Below are 20,532 nucleotides of genomic sequence, written 5' to 3' on the forward strand. Positions count from 1 at the left end.
AAGCAGCCACTTCTGGCATTTTTAAATGTCCTCCCCCTTCAACACTCCATGGTTAGTTCTTGTTCAGGGAAGCATCCTCCCTTCCGTTGACTTTAACCCTTATCTAGAAGCACAATCCTTGGAATTTACTTCAAGCAAAGAAATTCTTAATCTTGGCTAAGAACTTTTTCAGTCCATCATAACCCCACTACTGACTTGTCTCCCAGGGCTTAAACAAAGTCTTTGAATCTTACTCCGGAGTTTCCACCTCTAATTTAAAAACAGGGATAAAATCATGGTTGAAAGCAGTAACTATATGCCCAGAGCAACAGAGCAGTCTTCAGGCGAAACAGCGTGTGTGGTGAACGTTTCTAGAAGTCTTAGAAAATCCCTTCTGACTAGGATCGGGCCTGAGCAGGAAGAACTGAAGGAGGAAAAAGCAATGGAAGGAGACGCAGCAGCAGAATGAGGTCACAGAGGCAAGAGATGAGGAAGGGGGGTGAATGCTGGTACTAATAAAGAACTCAACATACCCTTGTTTTTAAACCCCCAGGCCCAGAGTCCAAATAGAAACAGAACTGTCCAGCACAGAAAAAGCACTTCTTGGAAATATGAACTTTCATGTCTGTGATCAAACACCTGTTGCCCAGCCCAGGGAGCATTACTGATGACACTTTGGGTTTAAACTTCAATCATCCTCCTTAAATGAAAGCTTAGCCCTGCCCAAAAAACTGCCTGACAGGTATTTTAAATTAATATAACGTGTATAAGCACATAGCCATCTATATCACCACCTACATACACTTAAGGCCCCCTCCCAAGTTTCAAATCTTTGTATAAATAAAACTCTCAGATTGCTTATTGACGGGGGGAAAGTAGTAGTAGACTATTGGAATCATTGAGTCAATCAAATAAATGAAATCATGATTTCTATGACAATTTTGTTTCCTTCAAAACACCAAAAAGTTAATTATAACAAATATCATAATATTTGGGTTTGCCACAACATAGGAGGTTGGGGGAATAAGACAATTTTCTGATAATGCTACAAAGATTTTGTTCTTAAAAACCTGCCAAGATAAAAGCAGTAATAAATTATCAATATATTTCTTTTTTTTTTTTCTCAAGGAACTTTAAGACCTGAGAAATACACATTCCTATTTCACATCTTGTGTCAATGAAATTCCTGGAGCACACACAGAAAGATAATTCCCAAGCTTAGAAAATCACATCTTCAATGATACATCCTTCAAAATGATCATCCTTCAAAATGTCAAGTCTTAGTGAGACTTGAATCGTCCACAGGATTAGGAGTATTGTTGAAATAAATGTTCAATTAATAATCAAATTCTACTTTAATGAAATCTACTGGCTGCACAGCCAGTTATTTGTCCATTTAGGGTGGGATTCTCTGAGCCAGCTGTAATCTCACCTCAGATTTCGGTGTGCTGGAACGACTAAGGAGGAAAATACAGTAGAAATAGCTTATAAGGCCACATGCCGATTTGCATTTCTGACGACCCGAATGAAGCTCTTTCACTTCCTAGGAAGCATTCAAAGGTTTACATCTGCTAATAAGCAAAATTAAAGAAAAAATTACACACACTGCCACTCTGCTACCAAGAGTACTGAATTAAATCTCTTCTCATCACCCTCTCCAGCCTTCATGAGTTAGTTACTCGTTTTCTTGAATCTGTTGACTCTACAGCCCCTCGTTTCTTTCCTTAAAGTGTAAAGCCGCTGTTTCGTGCCCTGTTGAATTGTATTAGGGGGTGAAAACAGAAATGAGACGAACTGAACAGCGGATGGAGGGAGTCAGGGAGGAACTGGGGCCAAAGCCGGGCTGGGGTTTAGGGCCGGCTGCGGGGAGAGAAGTCGCCACAGGGACAGCGCCGAGGCCGCCGTGGGGCGAGAGGAGGTGAAGCAAAGAGGAAGGAAAGCCATGCAGCTTGGGGTTGACGAGAGGAGGCGAGACTGGTGCGGGCGCTGAGCTGCAGGGCGGGTTGGAGATGAGGAGCTGAGAGTGGGCTGGGTGGCAAGGGGACGCACAGAGATGGAGGCAATGCAGGGAATGGAAGTTGGCAGAGGGGAGAATGCTTTCTCCTCCCAGCCCAACTCACCGAAGAGGCTGCTGCTAAACCCGTCCCACACGCAGCCCACGGTGTCCCAGACCCAGCCGTTCCTCAGGCAGGACACGAAGGTAAAGGTGACCCCGAAGAGGGAAACCAGCAGGTCGCTGAGGCTGATGTTGACCAGCAAGAGGTGGGTGGGAGTGCGGAGCCGCTGGAACTTGTAGTAGAGGACGAGCACCAGCAGGTTGTTGCCGACGCCCAGCAGCCCGATGGAGCCGAGCAGCAGCGCCAGGCGCTCGTACGCGCCCGGACTGAAGAGAGGCGCGGGGCTGAGTGTCCCCGCCGGTCCCGGCCCCTCGGCGCCCGCGGCCCCGCCGCCCTCCCAGTGGCCCTGGCCGCCGCTACGGTTTCCCGAGTACATGGCCCGGCGCCGGCGCGCTCGACGGGCGAGGCGCTCAGCCTCCGGCGTGGCCCGCGGCGCGCTCCGCACTGGGTGGGGCTCCAGCTCCGCCGCCCGCTCGGGCCATTGTGCGTACCAGGGCCGCGACGCGTCGCCCAGGACCGCCCTCCCCTACCCCTTCCGCCCGGCGCGCCCCCGTAGCTCCGCCCCCTCCCGCGAGCCGCGTTCCCGACACGCCTTGTAGCTCCGCCTCCTACCTCGGCTCGTCGCGTTCCCGCCGCTCCCCGCGCCTCCAGCCCCCTCACTGGCCCCTCCCCCTGCCCCGGGTGGCTTTTTTGCCGCGCCGCTCCGGCGCGTCCACGGTTTTGCTTGCTACCCTGGCCGCAGACTCTCCGGGCCCCTGCACTCCTGCCCCGGGTGTGCGCGCTCGCGTGCACGCGCAAAGGGCCAGCGGGGAGGAGAAGTCAGTGGGGGCGCAAATCAACCGCAGTGGCTCCCCACACCCCATCTCCCTGCACCCAGCTTGAAAGCATCGCACCCGTGCACCCATTCACTCACTCACTTGTGCATTCACTCATTTATAAACATTTATGAGCGCCTGCATCTAACATGTGCTAAGAAGAAGGTGGGTGAGGGCCTTCCATCTTGGGTCTCTCACCTTCCCGTGAAGCTGTAATAACCCACCACTAGCGCGCAATGAGACTCACATCTCACACAGGTAACGTGAGCCCCAGGCTGGATCCCGAGGCCTGCCAACGTTGTCCTTCCCGTCCTGCTCCAAAGTAGCGGTAGTCTGTTCTATTACTGAGGCCTGCCAAAGCCCTTCACTGGAGGTGACTGTCCAGGCTGTGCCCTCAAAGCTTCAACCTAAATCTAGCAGGTATAGAGAGGTAGGTGCTATATTTAGAACAGCACACATTTTTCCACTTGGCCTTTTCCCCAGTAGCGATGAAAATATAGTACAATTCAAATATAGGTTGTGAACGTGATCACAGTCTGTAAGGGCCGTGCCGCCGTTCCTGCATAGCCCCTAACAAGGTCCCAAAGGAGGACCACAGTCCGGGCCAGACCTGAAGGCGGCTCTGGGAACTGGTGACTAACACGGTGTGGAAGGGCAAAGGAATTGTCCTCTGTGAGGGTGTTTACCCTTTTCACCTCTGTTCAAAAGACCAGTAGAGAATGACTAGCTTCACTGAACCCCCATTCTAAATTCCCTGGACATACAGAATCAAATAGGGTGGGGTGATCTCTCCACCCTGGTGCATTGAGCAATAGCTGAACAGCAGTGTGTTCTGCCCTCAAAACCTTGATTTGTCTTTAAAGATTCCAATCTGGATTTATCATCTATGAGACTAACCCATCCACACCTTTAAAAAATTCATTTAATTTTATATTTTAGATGTACGGAACCATTTAACGAGTTCTGCATGTTTAATGTTCACTGTGTTTTCATCACACTTCCTGCCCAGTCTACAGTAAGTTCTCAATAAATATTTGTTGAATGAATAAAGAAGGACTCACTATATTTTCTCTAAAGCATTCATTCATTCATTCATTCATTCTTTCATTGGTGCTGAAGCCCTGCCCTCACAAAGCTTACATTCTGGTTGTGTTGGGACAGCAGACAATAATCAAATAAGTATGTATGCAGTGTGTCAAGTGCTGATATGTGCCATAAAGAAATATAAGGCATAGAAAGGGTATGGGGGAGAGAGGGAAAAGGTTATTTTGTACAAGTGGTAATGGATGGCCGTGCTGAGTTCTGCAAGCACAGGGACATGTACTCGGTTGGGAGTGTGCTTAGCATGTTAGAGAAAAAAACAAGGAAACCAGTGTAGCTGGACCAGAAGGGGAATTAAGAAATGAGGGCAGAAAGGTGGGTGAGCTGTGATTGGGCAGATCATGCAAGGCTATGGCCATTTTAATAAAAGAACTTTGGCTTTTACTCTCTCAGAGTCAAGTCCAGGGTAACATCTATGGGAGAGGAATAACAGCAGGGAATGAAAAAGAGGAGTAAGAGGCTTTTGGCAAATGTGTCAGAATTCTGATAGAGTCATTTTTACAATGCTATTACCTATTAAGGATGCTTATTAGACTTGAGAGAAACAGGCACTGTTATCACAAATATGATTTAAATTGTCAATAATGATACATATTTTTATGTATTTTCAGAATTATGATAAGATGATGGCAAAATACTACAACTTAAAAGGTAAGTGTAATACTGGCGTCAGGACAGACATATAAACCAATGGAACAGAATAGTCAACATATAAACTTCTGTGCATATGGTCAATTGATTTTTGACAAGGATGCCAAAGCCATTCATTGGGGAAAGGAAAGTCTTTCCAACAAATGGTGCTTGGAAACCTGGATGTCCACCTGCAAAAAAATGAAGTTGGACCTTTCTCTTACACCGTATAGAAAAATTAACTCAGAAAAGATCAAACAGCTAAACTTAAGCACTAAAACCGTAGAACTCTTAGAAGAAAACATAGGAAAAACGTCTTCACTGCATTGGATTTGGCAACAATTTCTGGGATATGGCACCAAAGGCACAGGTAACAAAAGAAAAAATAGATAAATTGAACTCCAACAAAATTTAAAATTTTTGTGCATCAAAGGACACTATCAAGAGAGTGAAATGACAACTCCTAAAATATTTGCAAATCATAGATCTGTAAAGGATTAATATCCAGAATATAAAAAGAACTCCTACAACTCAACAGTAACAACAAAAAAAAATCCCCAAGGACCCAATTCAAAAATGGGCAAAGGACTTGAATAGACATTTCTACAAAGATATACAAATGGCCAATAAGCACATGAAAAGATACTCTGCCTCATTAGTCATTAGGGAAATGCAAATCAAAGCCACAATGACATATCGCTTCATACCCGCTAGGATGGCTATTCTCAAAAACTAAACTCTAAAGCAAAGAATGGAAAATAGTAAGTGTTGGCAAGGATGTGGAGAAATTATAACCCTGGTGTGCGGCTGCTGCTGAGACCGCAAGATGGTGCAGCCAGCCACCATGGAAACAGTATGGCAGCTCCTCAAAAAGCTAAACATAGAATTACCGTATGAACCAGTGATTCCACTCATATATATTATATAGATCCAAAAGAATTGAAACCAGGGTCTTGAATAGATATTTGTACACCAATGTTTATAGCAGCCAAAAGGTGGAAATAACCCAAATGTCCATCATCAGATAAATGGATAAGCAAAATGTGGCATACAATGGAATATTATTCAGTCATTGAAGGGAATGAAATTCTAGTACATTATAACATGGATAAACCTTGAAGCCAACATGCTAAGAGAAATAAGACACAAAAGGACAAATATCGTGAGATTCCACTTTTATGAGGTACCTAGCATAGGCAAATTCATGGAGACAGAAAGAATTGTGGCTGCCAGGGGCTGAGGTGTGAGAACTGGGAGTTAGTGGTTAGGATCACTGAGCTTAGGTTGAAGATGATGCAAAAATTCTGGAAATGGACAGTGGTGATGGTTGCATAACATTGTGAATGTACTTAATGCCATGGAATTGTACACTTTTATGTTACATATGTTTTACCACAATAAAAAAGTTTATGCAAATTGCGCCTGCATCTAACAAGAGTAGGAAAATAAAACAGATGTAACCAGTTTATTGAGCAAGGTAGACTCAGCATGTGTAAGCAGAAAGTAAGTTTACTCTCTCTCCCATTACTCATTTCAATTGTCTTCTCTGCTCCTGTTCTTTAACTGCCTTTGGATGGCATTTTATCAGGTACCAAAGGCTTTCTGGTCACTTTCAATTAATATAAAGTCCTGAACGTTGTAATACTGAAACGGTAAAACTCATGGAAAACTCACTTGTCTGCCCTCCAAAACAGAGCCTACTGCAGGCCTGGAGAACTTCAGGGGATAGGTGTGGAGGAGACAATAAATTTAGCTTCTCCCATTCCCTAAATCTACTACCTTTAGATGCTGCTCTGGGCCCCTCTGGAATTTCAAGCAAAAATCTTCCCTGATTGGTAAAGTTGTCATCTGATGTTGGCGCCCTCTGATTGTAGCAGATTTTAAGCGCTGTCATTTTCTCTTCTAGGGTGATTTGTGGGTTCTTTTGAGGACTGGAGGTCATGGAGATCTTTCTCTCACAAGTCCCTTGACAGGGGCAATGCCTTTGCCAGCTGGCTGCTTGCATTTCCCTCTAGGACTCTGGTTAGGGCCCCCAGACCCTGCAGGCAGTCTTCTCCAGTAGGGGGCCCTGAGAGTCTAGCATCTGTTCCTCTGGAAATGTATGCATCCTTGTCCCACCAAATTCTGAATGTGGACTGCAGTGGAGAACTGGCCAGCCCCAGTCTTTCCCCTCTGGCGCCCACTGGGTGGAAGGAAGTTGAGAAAACTCAGGGCCCCTTGACTACTCTGAAAATTCCAAGGAAGTGCTAATCTCTTCAATCTCCTAAGAAATTGCCTTCAGTAGTTTGAAGTTGAGAATGAGCTACTATCTGCAGAACTGGTTTTCCAGTGTCTCTGTGCATCCTCCTGCATGGGCTGTGCAGCCCTGTCCTTTAGATTGGGGGAGTTCTTCATTTGTATTGTGGGGCCCCACCCAAGGCATCAGGGGATCCCTTTTAATATCCTCTTACACTGGAGCATTAAATCATCCCTGTCCCTGTATTCCAAGCAAGTCCTTTATAAAGTACAAGGGGGTGGTGAGGGGGAATGGAGACAGGTTTTATCTGTCATTCTTATTCCTTTTTTGTTTGCTTTATTTTTGTTTGTGAAAATTAAACCTTAAAATGAGTCCAGATTTTTCCCTACAAACTTGGATTGAATGCAGTATATAAATATCTTATATAGTATCTCAGTGAAGGATGATTACTATACTTAATATTTCTCTTGACATTCTTGCATAGGATCACTGATAACCCTCAGCCTTCTTGCATCAGGCACAGGTCACCTGAGAGGGAACTTTGACCCTTACTCAATTGAGTAAACTTCCAAGGACTGGGATGCATACCTCCAAGGACTGGGATGCATGCTTCCCCGCTCTCTCTAACCTTGGTCCCTGGTGGGAAACCCTTACAGAAAAATCTTGCCAAATATATCTGCACCTTTTCCTGCCGTATGAAACATCTTTGGGATGCCTGGGTGGCTCAGTCTGTTAAGTGTCTGCCTTTGGCCCAGGTCATGATCCCAGGGTCTAGGGATCGAGTCCCACATTGGGCTCTTTGCTCAGTGGAGAGCCTGCTTCTCCCTCTGCCCCTCCCTCTGCTCATGCTCTCTCTCTCTGACAAATAAATTAAATCTTAAATAAAATAAAATAAAGAATTAAAAAAACGATTTAGTGAATGTAATTGAATTTTAAAAAGAGAGAGAGAGAGAATCTGGCATGTCTTTGGTTCTGAACGTCAGTTGTCCTAGTGCATATAGTTCTTTGGGATGGTAGGAATCCGCTTAATGTATAAACTGTGTACCTGTCCACACTCCCCTTCCCCAAAATGCATACATTTGTTTAAAAATGAAATCTCATTTACAACCTTGCTCTAAAAGCAGAGTGTGAGTGACCAAGGAGTTAGGAAAGAGTGAACACTCAATTTCTTAAAAGAACTGGTTTGTGAAGTATGTATAATTTATATGATTTATATATAATCAGGATAAATCAGAATTAATCAATGAAGGGATGCCTGTGTGGCTCAGTCAGTTAAGCATCTGCCTTCGGCTCAGGTCATGATCCCAGGGTCCTGGGATCCAGTTCCACATCAGGCTCCTTGCTCGACATTGAGCCTGCTTCTCCCTCTGCTTCTGTCTGCTGCTCCCCCTTCTCATGCTCTCTCTCTCTGACATAAATAAAATCTTAAAAAAAAAAGAATTAATCAATGAAGATACCACTCTTCTGGGGTGAAATAAGCATTCTCAGCCGATGAAAGTGGTAGGGCACAAGAAGGACATGATACCAGCTGACTAGGTACTGCTAAGAATCTGGGCCATGCTTACCAGACATTTTCAGGATAAAAAGATGATACGAGAGCAGGTGAATAGATGATAGATAGATAGATAATAGATATAGATATAGATGATATAGATATAGATAGATATAGATATAGATAGATACCCACACCAATACCCATTGTAGTGAAATTTTTATACTCTTGGGACAAAAAGAACCTTTATAAGCTTCCTGAGTGTGTGTGTGTGGGAGGGGGAGATAAAAACAAGTCATGTACCAAGGGGCAGGGATAGAATAGCTTATGATTATCAGCAGAAGCTATTTCAAAAGGACTTCTTATAACAACACGAGAAGCGAAAAGACAATGGAATAATATCTTCAGAATATTAAATGAAAGTGATTTCCAACCTAGAAGTATAAACCCAACCAAATAGCAATCAAATGCAAGAGAATATTAAGAATATTTTCAAACATGCAGGGTATATCAAAAACTTACTTTCCAGGCACCAGGGTGTAAGCCACCAAAATGAGGGAATCACCCATGGGAAAGAAAGGCATAGGATATAAAAGTGAGAATAAGGGAATTCCCAGAATGATGGCAAAGGGGGATAGCAGTACAACAGCTGGGCCCTGATATACAGATGGCATCTGTCCAGGCTGCAGGAACGTGACCCAAGAGACAGGATGATATCAGGATGCCTTCTTTTGTATCATCTTTTTATACTAGCTCAGGGAAACCATTTCACCTATTTTTTTTATTATTTTATTTTTTTAAAGATTTTATTTATTTATTTGAGAGAGAGAAAGCACATAGAGGGGGGAGGGTCAGAGGGAGAAGCAGACTCCCCGCCAAGCAGGGAGCCCGATGCGGGACTCGATCCCGGGACTCCAGGATCATGACCTGAGCCGAAGGCAGTGGCTTAACCAACTGAGCCACCCAGGCGCCCCAATTTCACCTATTTTTTAATAGATTTTTTTAACGTTTATTTATTTTTTAGTAATCTGTACATCAGATATGGGGCTCAAACCCATGACCCGGAGATCAAGAGTCACATGCTCTTCCAACTGAGCCAGCAAGGTGCTCCATTAAGACAGTTTTAGATTTACAGAAAAACAGAATATAGTGCAGACAGTTCCCATATAATACCTTCTCACCCAGTTTCTCTTCTTATTAACATCTTACATGAGTTTGGTTTGTTACAACACATGAGCCAATATTGATGCTTTGTTATTAATTTAAAGCCCATAGTTAATCAGATTGCCTTAGTTTTTACTTAATGTCTTTTTCTGTTCCAGGATCCCAACCAGGATACCACATTACATTGAGTAATCAAATCTCCTTCGGCTTCTCTTGGCTGTGATAGTTTCTCAGACATTCCTCATTTCTCATGACCTTGAGAGTTGGAGAAGTACCGGTCATGGTTTTTTTATTTTTATTTTTATTATTGAAGTATAGTTGACATACAGTGTTATATTAGTTTCAGGTGTGCATCATGGTTACTGGACAATTCTATACCTTACTCAGTGCTCACCTTGATAAGTGTAGGACCATCTTTCACCATCCTACATCATTATAATATTATTGACTATATTCCCTGTTCTGTATTTAACTAATGACATCTTTTTTAAATTGTTATGTTAATCACCATACATAACATCATTAGTTTTTGATGTAGTGTTCCATGATTCATTGTTTGTGTATAACACCCAGTGCTCCATGCAGAACGTGCCCTCTTTAATACCCATCACCAGGCTAACCCATCCTCCCACCCCTCTCCCCTCTAGAACCCTCAGTTTGCTTTTCAGAGTCCATCATCTCTCATGGTTCATCTCCCCCTCCGATTTCCCCCCCTTCATTCTTCCCCTCCTGCTATCTTCTTCTTCTTTTTTTTTTTTTTAACATATATTGCATTATTTGTTTCAGAGGTACAGATCTGTTATTCAACAGTCTTGCACAATTCACAGTGCTCACCATAGCACATACCCTCCCCAATGTCTATCACCCAGCCACCCCATCCCTCCCACCCCCCAAGAGCCAAGGTGTCCATCGACAGATGAATGGATAAAGAAGATGTGGTATATATATACAATGGAATATTATGCAGCCATCAAAAGGAATGAGGTCTTGCCATTTGCAATGACATGGATGGAACTGAAGGGTGTTATGCTGAGCGAAATAAGTCAATCAGAGAAAGACATGTATCATATGACCTCACTGATATGAGGAATTCTTAATCTCAGGAAACAAACTGAGGGTCAACTAATGACATCTTGAAGAATTTCCTTCTCAATCAAAAACTACCCCTTTCCTATCCCTGCCTCACTTTATTATTTTAATTGAAGGTCAGTGGATAAAGGAAGAAGAAACTTTTTTATTCCCTCCAACCTCTAAAAATATCTTTTTTGGGGAACAGAAATGACTAATGCTGAAATACACTTTCATCTTTAGAAGTGTTTTTGGAATGAATGTCAACTTGACTCTCCACAGCATCTTAAGGAAGGCAAATGGTTTGAGGTGGGAGGAGATATAAGGGAAAGAAAGTAATGCTCAGTTTCCTTCCCTGGCCTTTATCCATTCTACTTCTTTCCCCAGGGGTGCACACACACACTCGCACACACACTCACACAGTTTGTGGGGAAAGAAAGCTCAATGCCCTCCTTATGAAGGAAGGAGAGGTTACAGAGATATTATGATGCAATGAGGACCATATGAAAGACACTGGTAACATTATGAGGTCAGGATTTTTACTGAAATGCTTCCCTATATGAAATGCATTAGACTAAGCCAGGGTTCCTCTCTGCTAAGGTCCTAGTGGCGACTCTGACTCCTACCCACAATATGAGATTTTAAGATCAAAGGAATGCAACCTAGGACAAAAGTTGAGACAGCAGGGAAGCACTGTAACAACTGGAAGGTTTTTCAAGTTGACAAATTTGTGCTCTTTCTCTGTGCACAGAAATAAGAGATTCCCTATATCCCTATGGATATCAGGGAGGAAAAGCATTTAAGCACTGAACTTCAAATTAGCAATTTCAGGACAGCCTTGAAGGAGTTTGAAAAATTGGTTGAACATGTAGCGGCCCAGAAAAGAGACGAAAGAGCAGGCCTGTTTATCCAAAAAGAAGGTAAGATCAGCGATTAGAGACAGTCAAATTGGGTCTGTTGATGAGAACCGTAAAATGTTTTAAGCCATCAAAGAGAAGCGACATAGCTTAATAGCAAAGCCATCAAATGTGGGGCCTGAGTTCTGACTGTCTCTAAAGAACTAAGTGGTCCTGGGGAAGCTTTGTTCACTTCTCTGAACCTTAGTTGGCTCAAATGTAAAATTAAGAGGTTGGATGAAGTGACCTCAAAGGGCTCTCCCATGGGATCTACATCCGATGGCTTGCTGGTTGACCTGGGACTCTCAGAAGTACACAGTGACCATCAGCAAGCCATGGAAACCACCCTGCCCTCTCTTTACTTAAGGGTATGGTGAGACCATAAAGAGTTTCATAAGCAGGGCAAAGTGTTTTTTTCTGAAACTTTGCTTCACTGTCTCGGCCTCTCCTCATGTCTCTAGGCTGGAATGATTTTGAGCATGCTAAGGTAAGGGGAATGGGGTAGGCAGTGGTCTGCCAAGAATATTAAAAGCAGAAAAACCGACACCATGGCCAGGGCTCAAGGGGCAGTTTTAGGGCATTGTGGATGGCATTGAGGACAGCAGTGACAAATAAGGCTTACCAGCAGAGTAAAAGACTAACCGAACAAAGCCTGCTGTTACAAGGAAAAGATCAAAGCCCATATAACTGTGAAGGTGTGGGCATGGCCAGCCTCTTAATGTGCCGGGCTGTACAGCCACAAATGAGTGAAATTGTTGACTTTGGATGGTAAAACACAAGCTGGTATTATTTGAATAGCAGTTAAGAATTTATAAATCACTTTGAAAAAAAAGAATTTTCAAGTCACCTTAATAAATATAATTTAATTGATTCTTTTGACAATTCTGATAGCAAATATTACTATTATTGTTATTACCCCCCATCCTATTTGTTAAAGGATGGCAGATACAGGAAAATCATCTACCCCAGTTACTCAACCTCTATGTGTTAGAGCTAAGACTCAGAGCTTCGAGATGGACTTTTTAGATGAGTGTGAACTTGGCTGGGCTCTCTAAACCACTAGACAGAACTTTTATTTTTCCCCAGTCAGCCTCTTTACCTGTCCCTGTAATCGATTTTCCAAACCTTTACCACTTTTGTTGGATACTCTCTGGATCTCAGCATCTCTCAGCCAAGTTTCCGGCATCATAAGAAAAAGCAAGACCAAAAGACAAGAATTCCCTCAAAATCCCTTTCTTCCACTTCTGGGTTTCCCCAAAGCAGCTCCTGTCATTTTGTCTGTCCGTCCTCCTGCCCAAGGCTATCACTTTGCTGCAACAACTTCAAAATGTCCTTTCCACTGGCTTTGTTCTCTCAAACTAAAAATATACCCAAATGTCCTGACCTTGACTTTCTCTTCCCTGTAAGCTACCACTGTATGCTTTCTTTGCTTCTCCACTAAATTTCCCCACAGCATCACCACTTAATTTTCAATCTACTCAAGTCTGACTTCTCTCATCACTTTGCTGAAAATGCTCCTACCGAAGTATCCCAGCACCTAATAAGGCTGCCAAATTCAATCGTTTTCATTTTCCAGCTTACTTGGCTGTTTCACTGCATTACTTCCAGAAACTGTGTCCTTCTGTGTCTCTCATCACACCTCTCTCCTCTTATTTTTTCTCTTTCTCATTCTTTCTTTGCCTCTCTTTTTTTTTTAAAGATTTTATTTATTTATTTGAGAGAGAGAGAATGAGAGACAGAGAGCATGAGAGGGAGGAGGGTCAGAGGGAGAAGCAGACTCCCTGCCGAGCAGGGAGCCCGATGCGGGACTCCAGGATCATGACCTGAGCCGAAGGCAGTCGCTTAACCAACTGAGCCACCCAGGCGCCCTTTTTTTTTTTTTTTTTTGAGCTCTGCCCATGTTCTCTCTCAGTCTTAAAGCACAGATGCCATCCACCTAGTCTTTTAAACTAGATATCTTGCTATAACTGTTGACTATTTCATGGAATCTTACTCTTGGGTTGTTACAACAGCCGTTCAATATAATCGTCTTCTTGCCAAGAGTTATTCCTTAAAAATTTTTTTAAACTGCCACATCCCTGGCTTATTAACTCAGCTCTAAAGGACATATATCTGACCTTGGCATTTAGGGCTATTCCCAGCCATGCCTCAATCTACCTTTCCAGTCTCAGCTCCTGAACTTCCCTCCAGAACTTTCTGTCCTAATATGAACTTTCCAGCATTTCCAAGCACCTCATAATACTCGTAATGACTCTGATTTTGCATGTATCATTCCCCCCAATGTAGAGTGCCTTTCCTCCCTTTTTTTGTCCCTGTAAACTTTGCTCATCTTTTAAGACCAAATCAAATGTCACCTTTCTGTAAAAACTTTCCCCAAGCAAAGCCATCCTTAGCACCGTTAATGCACTTTCTTGGCATCTCAAGGATTTCCCTTGACCTGCAGAAATTGATATAGACGTGTGTGTTCCTGTCGCTTCTCTTCACAGCACTTGAACTGTGAGTGCTTTGAAGGCTTTTTAACCCTAGGGCTAGCCCAGTCTTGTGTCCAGGAAGTGCTCCTTAAATGCGTGCTAAGCAGGGGCACCTGGGTGGCCCAGTCGGTTAAGCAGCCGACTCTTATTCTCAGTTCGGGTCTTGATCTCAGGGTCATGAATTCAAGCTGGGCATGGAGTCTACTTAGAAAAACAAAATGTGTGCTAAGCAAACAAGTTAATCTTGCTTTCGCTTCAAGCTTACAGTCACAAAGCCACATTGAAAAATTTCCTTCCTCTATAGTATATATGTATATATGTGTATGTATATGTATATATGTATCGATACAGAAAGAATATATTCTAATATATAGTAATATATATTTTATAGAATATTATACTATAATATACTACAGCATAATGTATAGTAGACATATTATGTATCTATTATATATGTAGTATAGATTCGGTAAGAAGTAATTCCTGCTAAATTTCCTTCTCTGACAGAAGGACTGATCTGAAAGACTGAGAAGGAGAAATACAATCTTAACTTTTCAGACTGTTAATACTGGCATGCTTTCATAATCATTCATAAATACTGGAAAATATGGTCTACTTCTCACTATAGGCAGGAAGCTAAGAACTAGAGAGAATGTTTTTAATGTAACAGTGTCTACCTCAAAAATGATGTCAAGGAATTCATCTGTGCAATATTTCTCTTTAATCTTCTTGTCAATGACCTGATAGAATTAAAATCACCCCAGGAAAGAAAAGTTTCATCATCCTCATCTAGCCACATTTACAATGAGACACATTTACATGGAGACACATTATACTCACAGTGGTGTGAATTTAAAGCAGCTAGTCTATTTGGATATCTCATAGGAATTTTAAATTTAATATGACCAAGAGGAAATGCTTTATTTTCCCCAAGAATCATGGTCCTGCCTCAGTTGCCCCTGTTTTGGTAAATAGCAGCAGAATCTGCTGAGTTTTAAAACCAGAAACCTGAGGGGGCGCCTGGGTGGCTCAGTCGTTAAACGTCTGCCTTTGGCTCAGGTCATGATCCCAGGGTCCTGAGATCGAGCCCCACATGGGGCTCCCTGCTCGGCGGGAAGCCTGCTTCTCCCTCTCCCACTCCCCCTGCTTGTGTTCCCTCTCTCGCTGTGTCTCTCTGTCAAATAAATAAATAAAATCTTTAAAAAAAAAGGTATCTCATTTCCCTTGCTCTTTAAAAATAAATAAATACATAAATAAAATAAAACCAGAAACCTGAGTGTCATTCTAGAATAGGATTTCTCAACTTTGGCACTACTGACATTTGGGGCTTGATGATTCTTTGTTCTGTGTATGTGAATATGGGGTGGGGGAGGGACTATCCTGTGCATCGTAAGATGGTTAGCAACCTCTCTGGCCTCTATCTACTACATGCTGTAGCACTCCCATCCCTAATTCTAACAATCAAAATTGTCTGTAGATGACGTTGCCAATGTCCCCGTGGGAGACGGAGGGCAAAACCTCCCTTGGATGAGAACCACTGCTCTGGAATCCTGCCTGTCCTTCACTCATCAATCCTGCCCCCCAACAGCTTCCAATCCATTACACATCTTTGCCATTCTACTTCCAACTATATCTCACCATCTCCAGTGCTACCTCTCAGTGCCTATGTCCCTTATCATCCAATCGAGGACATTTTCGAGAATGAAAGGGGTTGTTATTAATAAGTAAGTTGAGAAAATTGGCTGCCTCCCTCTGGCCAATCCTCTACTATCTGAAACCTGGACTAATGCGCTAGGCTTTCGCTGGGTTTATAGCTGTCACTCTTACCTCCTCCCAGCAGCCAGTATGCTTTGAGAAAAGGTTAAGGCAATACCTTACCAGCATACTTACCATCATGCTGGGAATAAAATACAAACTGCGGACTCCAGCCTGACCCTCCTTCTTGATAATCTCACCTGACAACGCTTTCCCTGGCCTCACTATACTCCATACCCACTGACCTTCCCAGAACATGCCAAATTCTGTCCAGCCTCAGAGTCTTTGTGTTTGTTTGCCTCTGCCTAAAATGCTCTTGTCTAGCTTTACACATGGCTGAATCCTTTTTGCTTATCGGGTCTCAGCTTAATTTTTTTACCCATGTCCTTAGAGAGGCTTTCCTGAGGTCCATCGCTGCCCATCACCACTGATAGATAATTTTATCACAGCACCCTATTGGTTTCCTTCCTAGTACTTAGCTCACTCTATACCTTTGTACTTTATACCTTTATACGTTTACTTTGCTACTAAGGTATGACATAGAGGAGAGCCTCTAAAACATGCTGATCTTAAGTGTATAGCACAGTTAACATGGACATTGTAAACATACCTGCAGCTACCAGCCAGATCCAGACAAAGAACATTCCTAGCACCCCAGAGAGTCCCCTTATATACAGATAACCACTCATCCAATGTCTATCTCCAGTAATTAGTCTTGCCTGTCACAATCTGTAAATATTTTATTTGTTTACTTATTGATTTTATGTCTCTCCCCCTAGAATATAAACACCCTGAGGAAGGGAACTTGTTTATTTAGTTCTAAGCTCAGTGTCTAGCTCAGTTCTCACACATAACAAATTCACAAAGCATTTTTGTGTCTAACTCCTTGTCTTTAGACTCAATAGTAGCTCCCAGGTGAATCACCAAATTTGGCAAAATCGATATTCAAGCATGGTGTGTGTGTGTGTGTGTGTGTGTGTTCACACGCTGTCAAGGAACTGATCAAGAATTGCTCTTTGCTCTTGTCTCCCTTCTATCTGAGATGAGCTCTAGCAGACACTCCTGACTGGTAAAACTTTTCACAATAGGAAAGAAGTAATCCACTTTCTTATCTTTGTATTCCTGAACAAAACTCCTAAAACAGTTGAAACGTAAGCTTTGGAGGAAAAACTGAAGACCAAAATATTTTCTTCTAAGTATTATTTTAGTCAAGGGCCAAGTTATGTTTCTAATGTAAAGAGAACCTTAAAATGCAACATAATCTGGTTTTAATAGGTTGAAATATGGAAATAGATTAGAAAATAGGAAAAGGAGCTTGATAGTTACCTTGGGGTTTGGTAACAATGTTCTTGCACTTTGTTACAATGCAGATGTAATCGATCATGACAAGTTTTATGTGGCTGTGCAGGAACTCTTTGGTCCAGAAGTGAAGAATCAAGATGTGAAATGCTTTTACAGGAAACTCTGCAACAACCCCGATGCATCTATAGACTGGTGTGAGGTAGTCACTTTTCATGTTTATCATAAGAAATCCAGGTATTATTTCTTCTCATTCAGAATAAATAATTTAATCCAAGTGTGATTTCACCTGAGATCATGATCCTCAGGGCTGTGAGATCGAACCCTGTGTTGGGCTCTGCACTGGGCATGGAACCTGCTTAAGATTCTCTCCCTCCCTCTCCCTCTGCCTCTCCCCTGCTCAAAAAAAATCAGTAGATACAGTAGACAAAAAGAAAAGCAAAGAGTGAAAGGATTTGACTATCACTTTTAACAAGCTAGTAGATACATATAAATAGAACTTTGAACAAGATATAAGAAAGACACATCTTCTCAATTATATATAGGACCATCACAAAGCTGTGCATGTATAAAACTATAAAGGACATTTCAATAAACTCCAATATAATAAAATTAGAAATCAATAATAAAAGATAACCCAAGTCCCCAAGAACTGACCAAATAAAAAAAAGAATTAATTTTGGGAAAAAAGCCTTTGAAGAATACATAATTCCTGCATTATATACATTTTTGTACAACTGAGGAAAAGCTGAAAAGCTATTCAACTCATTTTATGAGGCTGGAAATAACATGAACTGAACAAAGATAAAATGTCAGGGAATGATAGGCCAATATTACTCACAAATGTAGTTACTGAAATCCTAAATAAAATTTTAACAAGTCGAATCCAGCAGTGCATTAAAAACCATTTCTGAGTAGAACTCATCCCAGAAAAGTAAGGGCAATTTAATATTAGAAAGTCCAGTAACGTATTTCATTCAATATGTTAGGGGAGGAAAAATAATACAATAATTTTAATTAGAAGTTAGCACACTAAGGCCCATGGCCAAACTGAACAGCCACTTGTTTTGCGAACACAGTTTACTGGAACGTGGAACATTCGTCCATCTGTATATCTGTGGCTGCGTCTGCACACCAGGAACGGAATTGAGTATTGTGACAGAGACAGGATGCTCTGCAAGCTGACAGTATTTACTACCTGTCCCTTTTCAGGAAAAGTCTGCTGACTCCTGATCTTAAAATACCATGAAAATAAAAAAGATATTTGATAGAAATCCAGTAGTCATTCCTGTTTTTAAAAAGAAAAAAAAAAAACTTTAGCAGAATAAGAATGATGGACAATTCCCTGAACTTGGTAAAAAGTGGTGTTCATTTTCTGTAGCTGCTGTAAAAAAAGATCACAAATTTAGCAACTTTCCCCTCAGCTTTATTGACATATAAAATTGGGTAAGTTTAAGGTGTACAATGTATTCATTTGTACATTTCTATATGTCAAAATGGCCACCTCCATAGGGTTAGCCGTCATGTCACATGATTACCGTTTCTTCTTTGTGGGGAGAACATTAAAGAGCTACTCTGTTGGCAACTTTGAAGTATATTATGCAGCATTCTTAACTATAATCGCCATGCTGTACATTAGATCCCCAGGACTCATCCATCTTATAATTGGAAGTTTGAACTCTGAACAACATGTTCCCTTTTCCCTGATAACCACCATTCTAGTCTCTGTTTCTATAGGTTCAGCTTCTTTCGATTCCTCATATAAGTGATATTACGTCTTTCTGTGTCTGATTTATGTTACTTAGCATAATGCCCTCAAGGTTCACCCATGTTGTTGCAAATGGCAAGATTTCTTTTTTTCTAAACTTAGCAACTTCAAGAAACGCACATTTATTATCTCACCATTTCCATGGATCAGGATTCTGGGCACAGCTTAACTGGCTCCTGCTCAAGGTCTCACAGGGCTGCAATCAAGGTATTCTTATTTGGAGACCCAACCAATGTAGAATCTGTTTCCGAGCTCATTCCAGTCGTTGGCTGAATGCATTTCCTTGTTGTATGACTAAGGAACTCAGCTTTTTATTGACTGGAAGCTGGAGACAGGAAGGTGTCATGTCTGCAGTTCTTTGCCATGTGACGTACTACATAGGCAGTTCACAGCTCTGCTTCTTCAAGGCTTTCTCCACAGTCCCTGAAGATGGTCTTGTATAATGTAACATAGTCATGGGAGAAACAATCCAGCACATTTGCCTTATTCCTTTGGTTAGAAGCAAGTCACAGGTTCTAGGCATTCTCAAGGGATGTAGGTTCCACAAAGGTGTGACTCGTGTGTGTGGGGAGGAGGGGAGTTACGTTAGGACGTGTTCACCATAGAGACTTCTAGAAACCTCTTTAATCAAGGGTCATATTTAACAGTAAAATACTAGAAACATTCCCATTAAAGTTAAAAGCAAGAAAAGGATGCCTAGTATCTTTACTACTTTTCAACACTTTACTGGAAATTCTAAGTAATGCAAAGACAAAAAAATAAATAAATAAAAAGGAAGCGATATGTAGTAAAAGCATAATAAAAATGTAAAAAAAGTAACTAAAAATGCAAATTGTCATTATTTGTGTAGATGGTGTAATTGTCTACCAAGAACGTACAATAGAATCAGATGGCAAACTATTAGAATTAAGGGAGTTCAGGAGAATTCAAAGAAGAGAAACATGCCAGAATCAATAACTTTCACAAACATAAGCAGTAACTCTCCTGGACATTCGCACATATAACTAACAAGAAAAACAAAACAAAACAAAACAAGGTTTCCATTCACAAGAACAACAAATAGCAAAAAATGCCATGGGATAAGTCTATTAAGGAATGTATAAGACTATGACACTTTACTGAAGGAGTAAGAGAAGATCTGGAAAATAATTAAGGGACTCAATTTGCAAAAATCCCAACTATCCCCAGTAATTTGATAGTATTTATAAACTTAATAGAATTCCAATAAAACAGACTTTTGGAATTAATACAGCTAGGCTAATAGATACCCCAACACATCAGTAATTGAATTTTAATACACTCCATGTCAATTTAATAATTCTTATAAATACTTTAGGTTGCTTGTAGAAATTGAAAAACATTCTAACAAACTTCTGGTGAGTACTAACAAGCCCAGGATACCTATGGATTAGCATGAAGATTCTACTGTGGAGTATATTTTTAAAGCTTGTACTTTTTTGCAAGAAATGAAAAATAATATGATTTTCACTTAGATATTTGCTTGATTATGACATCAAAAGCAAAAATATGAAAGCACCACATATATAAAAATATATAATCTAAATGGAAGTGGAAAGGGATCAGCAGAGAACAAGGTTCATATATCAAAGACAATGAATCATGAATGCCATGCTTACTTCTTTTTCTTTCTCTCCCTTCCTTCCTTCTTTCCTTTCTCTTTCTTTTCTTTTTTTTCTTTCTTTCTTTCTTTCTTTCTTTCTTTCTTTCTTTCTTTCTTTCT

The 20,532-nt window shown here is 41.5% G+C and overlaps 2 protein-coding genes across 4 annotated transcripts in view; one reads left to right on the forward strand and one right to left on the reverse strand.

The window, feature by feature from the left end:
* Positions 1–2,472, reverse strand: part of OPN3 (opsin 3) — a 42,634-nt gene extending 40,162 nt beyond the window's left edge. For all 3 annotated transcript variants that reach the window (XM_021682693.1, XM_044916421.1, XM_044916422.1), the window contains exon 1: positions 2,100–2,472. In XM_021682693.1, the coding sequence (XP_021538368.1) occupies positions 2,100–2,472 (373 nt within the window). The remainder of the gene's footprint in view (positions 1–2,099) is intronic.
* An 8,905-nt stretch (positions 2,473–11,377) lies between these two features.
* The window catches only part of WDR64 (WD repeat domain 64), a 142,689-nt gene continuing 133,534 nt past the window's right edge, over positions 11,378–20,532 (forward strand). The window contains exons 1-2 of the mRNA XM_044916423.1: positions 11,378–11,522; positions 17,095–17,225. Coding sequence (XP_044772358.1) covers positions 11,378–11,522; positions 17,095–17,225 — 276 coding nt within the window. The remainder of the gene's footprint in view (positions 11,523–17,094; positions 17,226–20,532) is intronic.

The sequence above is a fragment of the Neomonachus schauinslandi genome, chromosome 6 (assembly GCF_002201575.2).
Source record: "Neomonachus schauinslandi chromosome 6, ASM220157v2, whole genome shotgun sequence".
Taxonomy (NCBI): domain Eukaryota; kingdom Metazoa; phylum Chordata; class Mammalia; order Carnivora; family Phocidae; genus Neomonachus; species Neomonachus schauinslandi.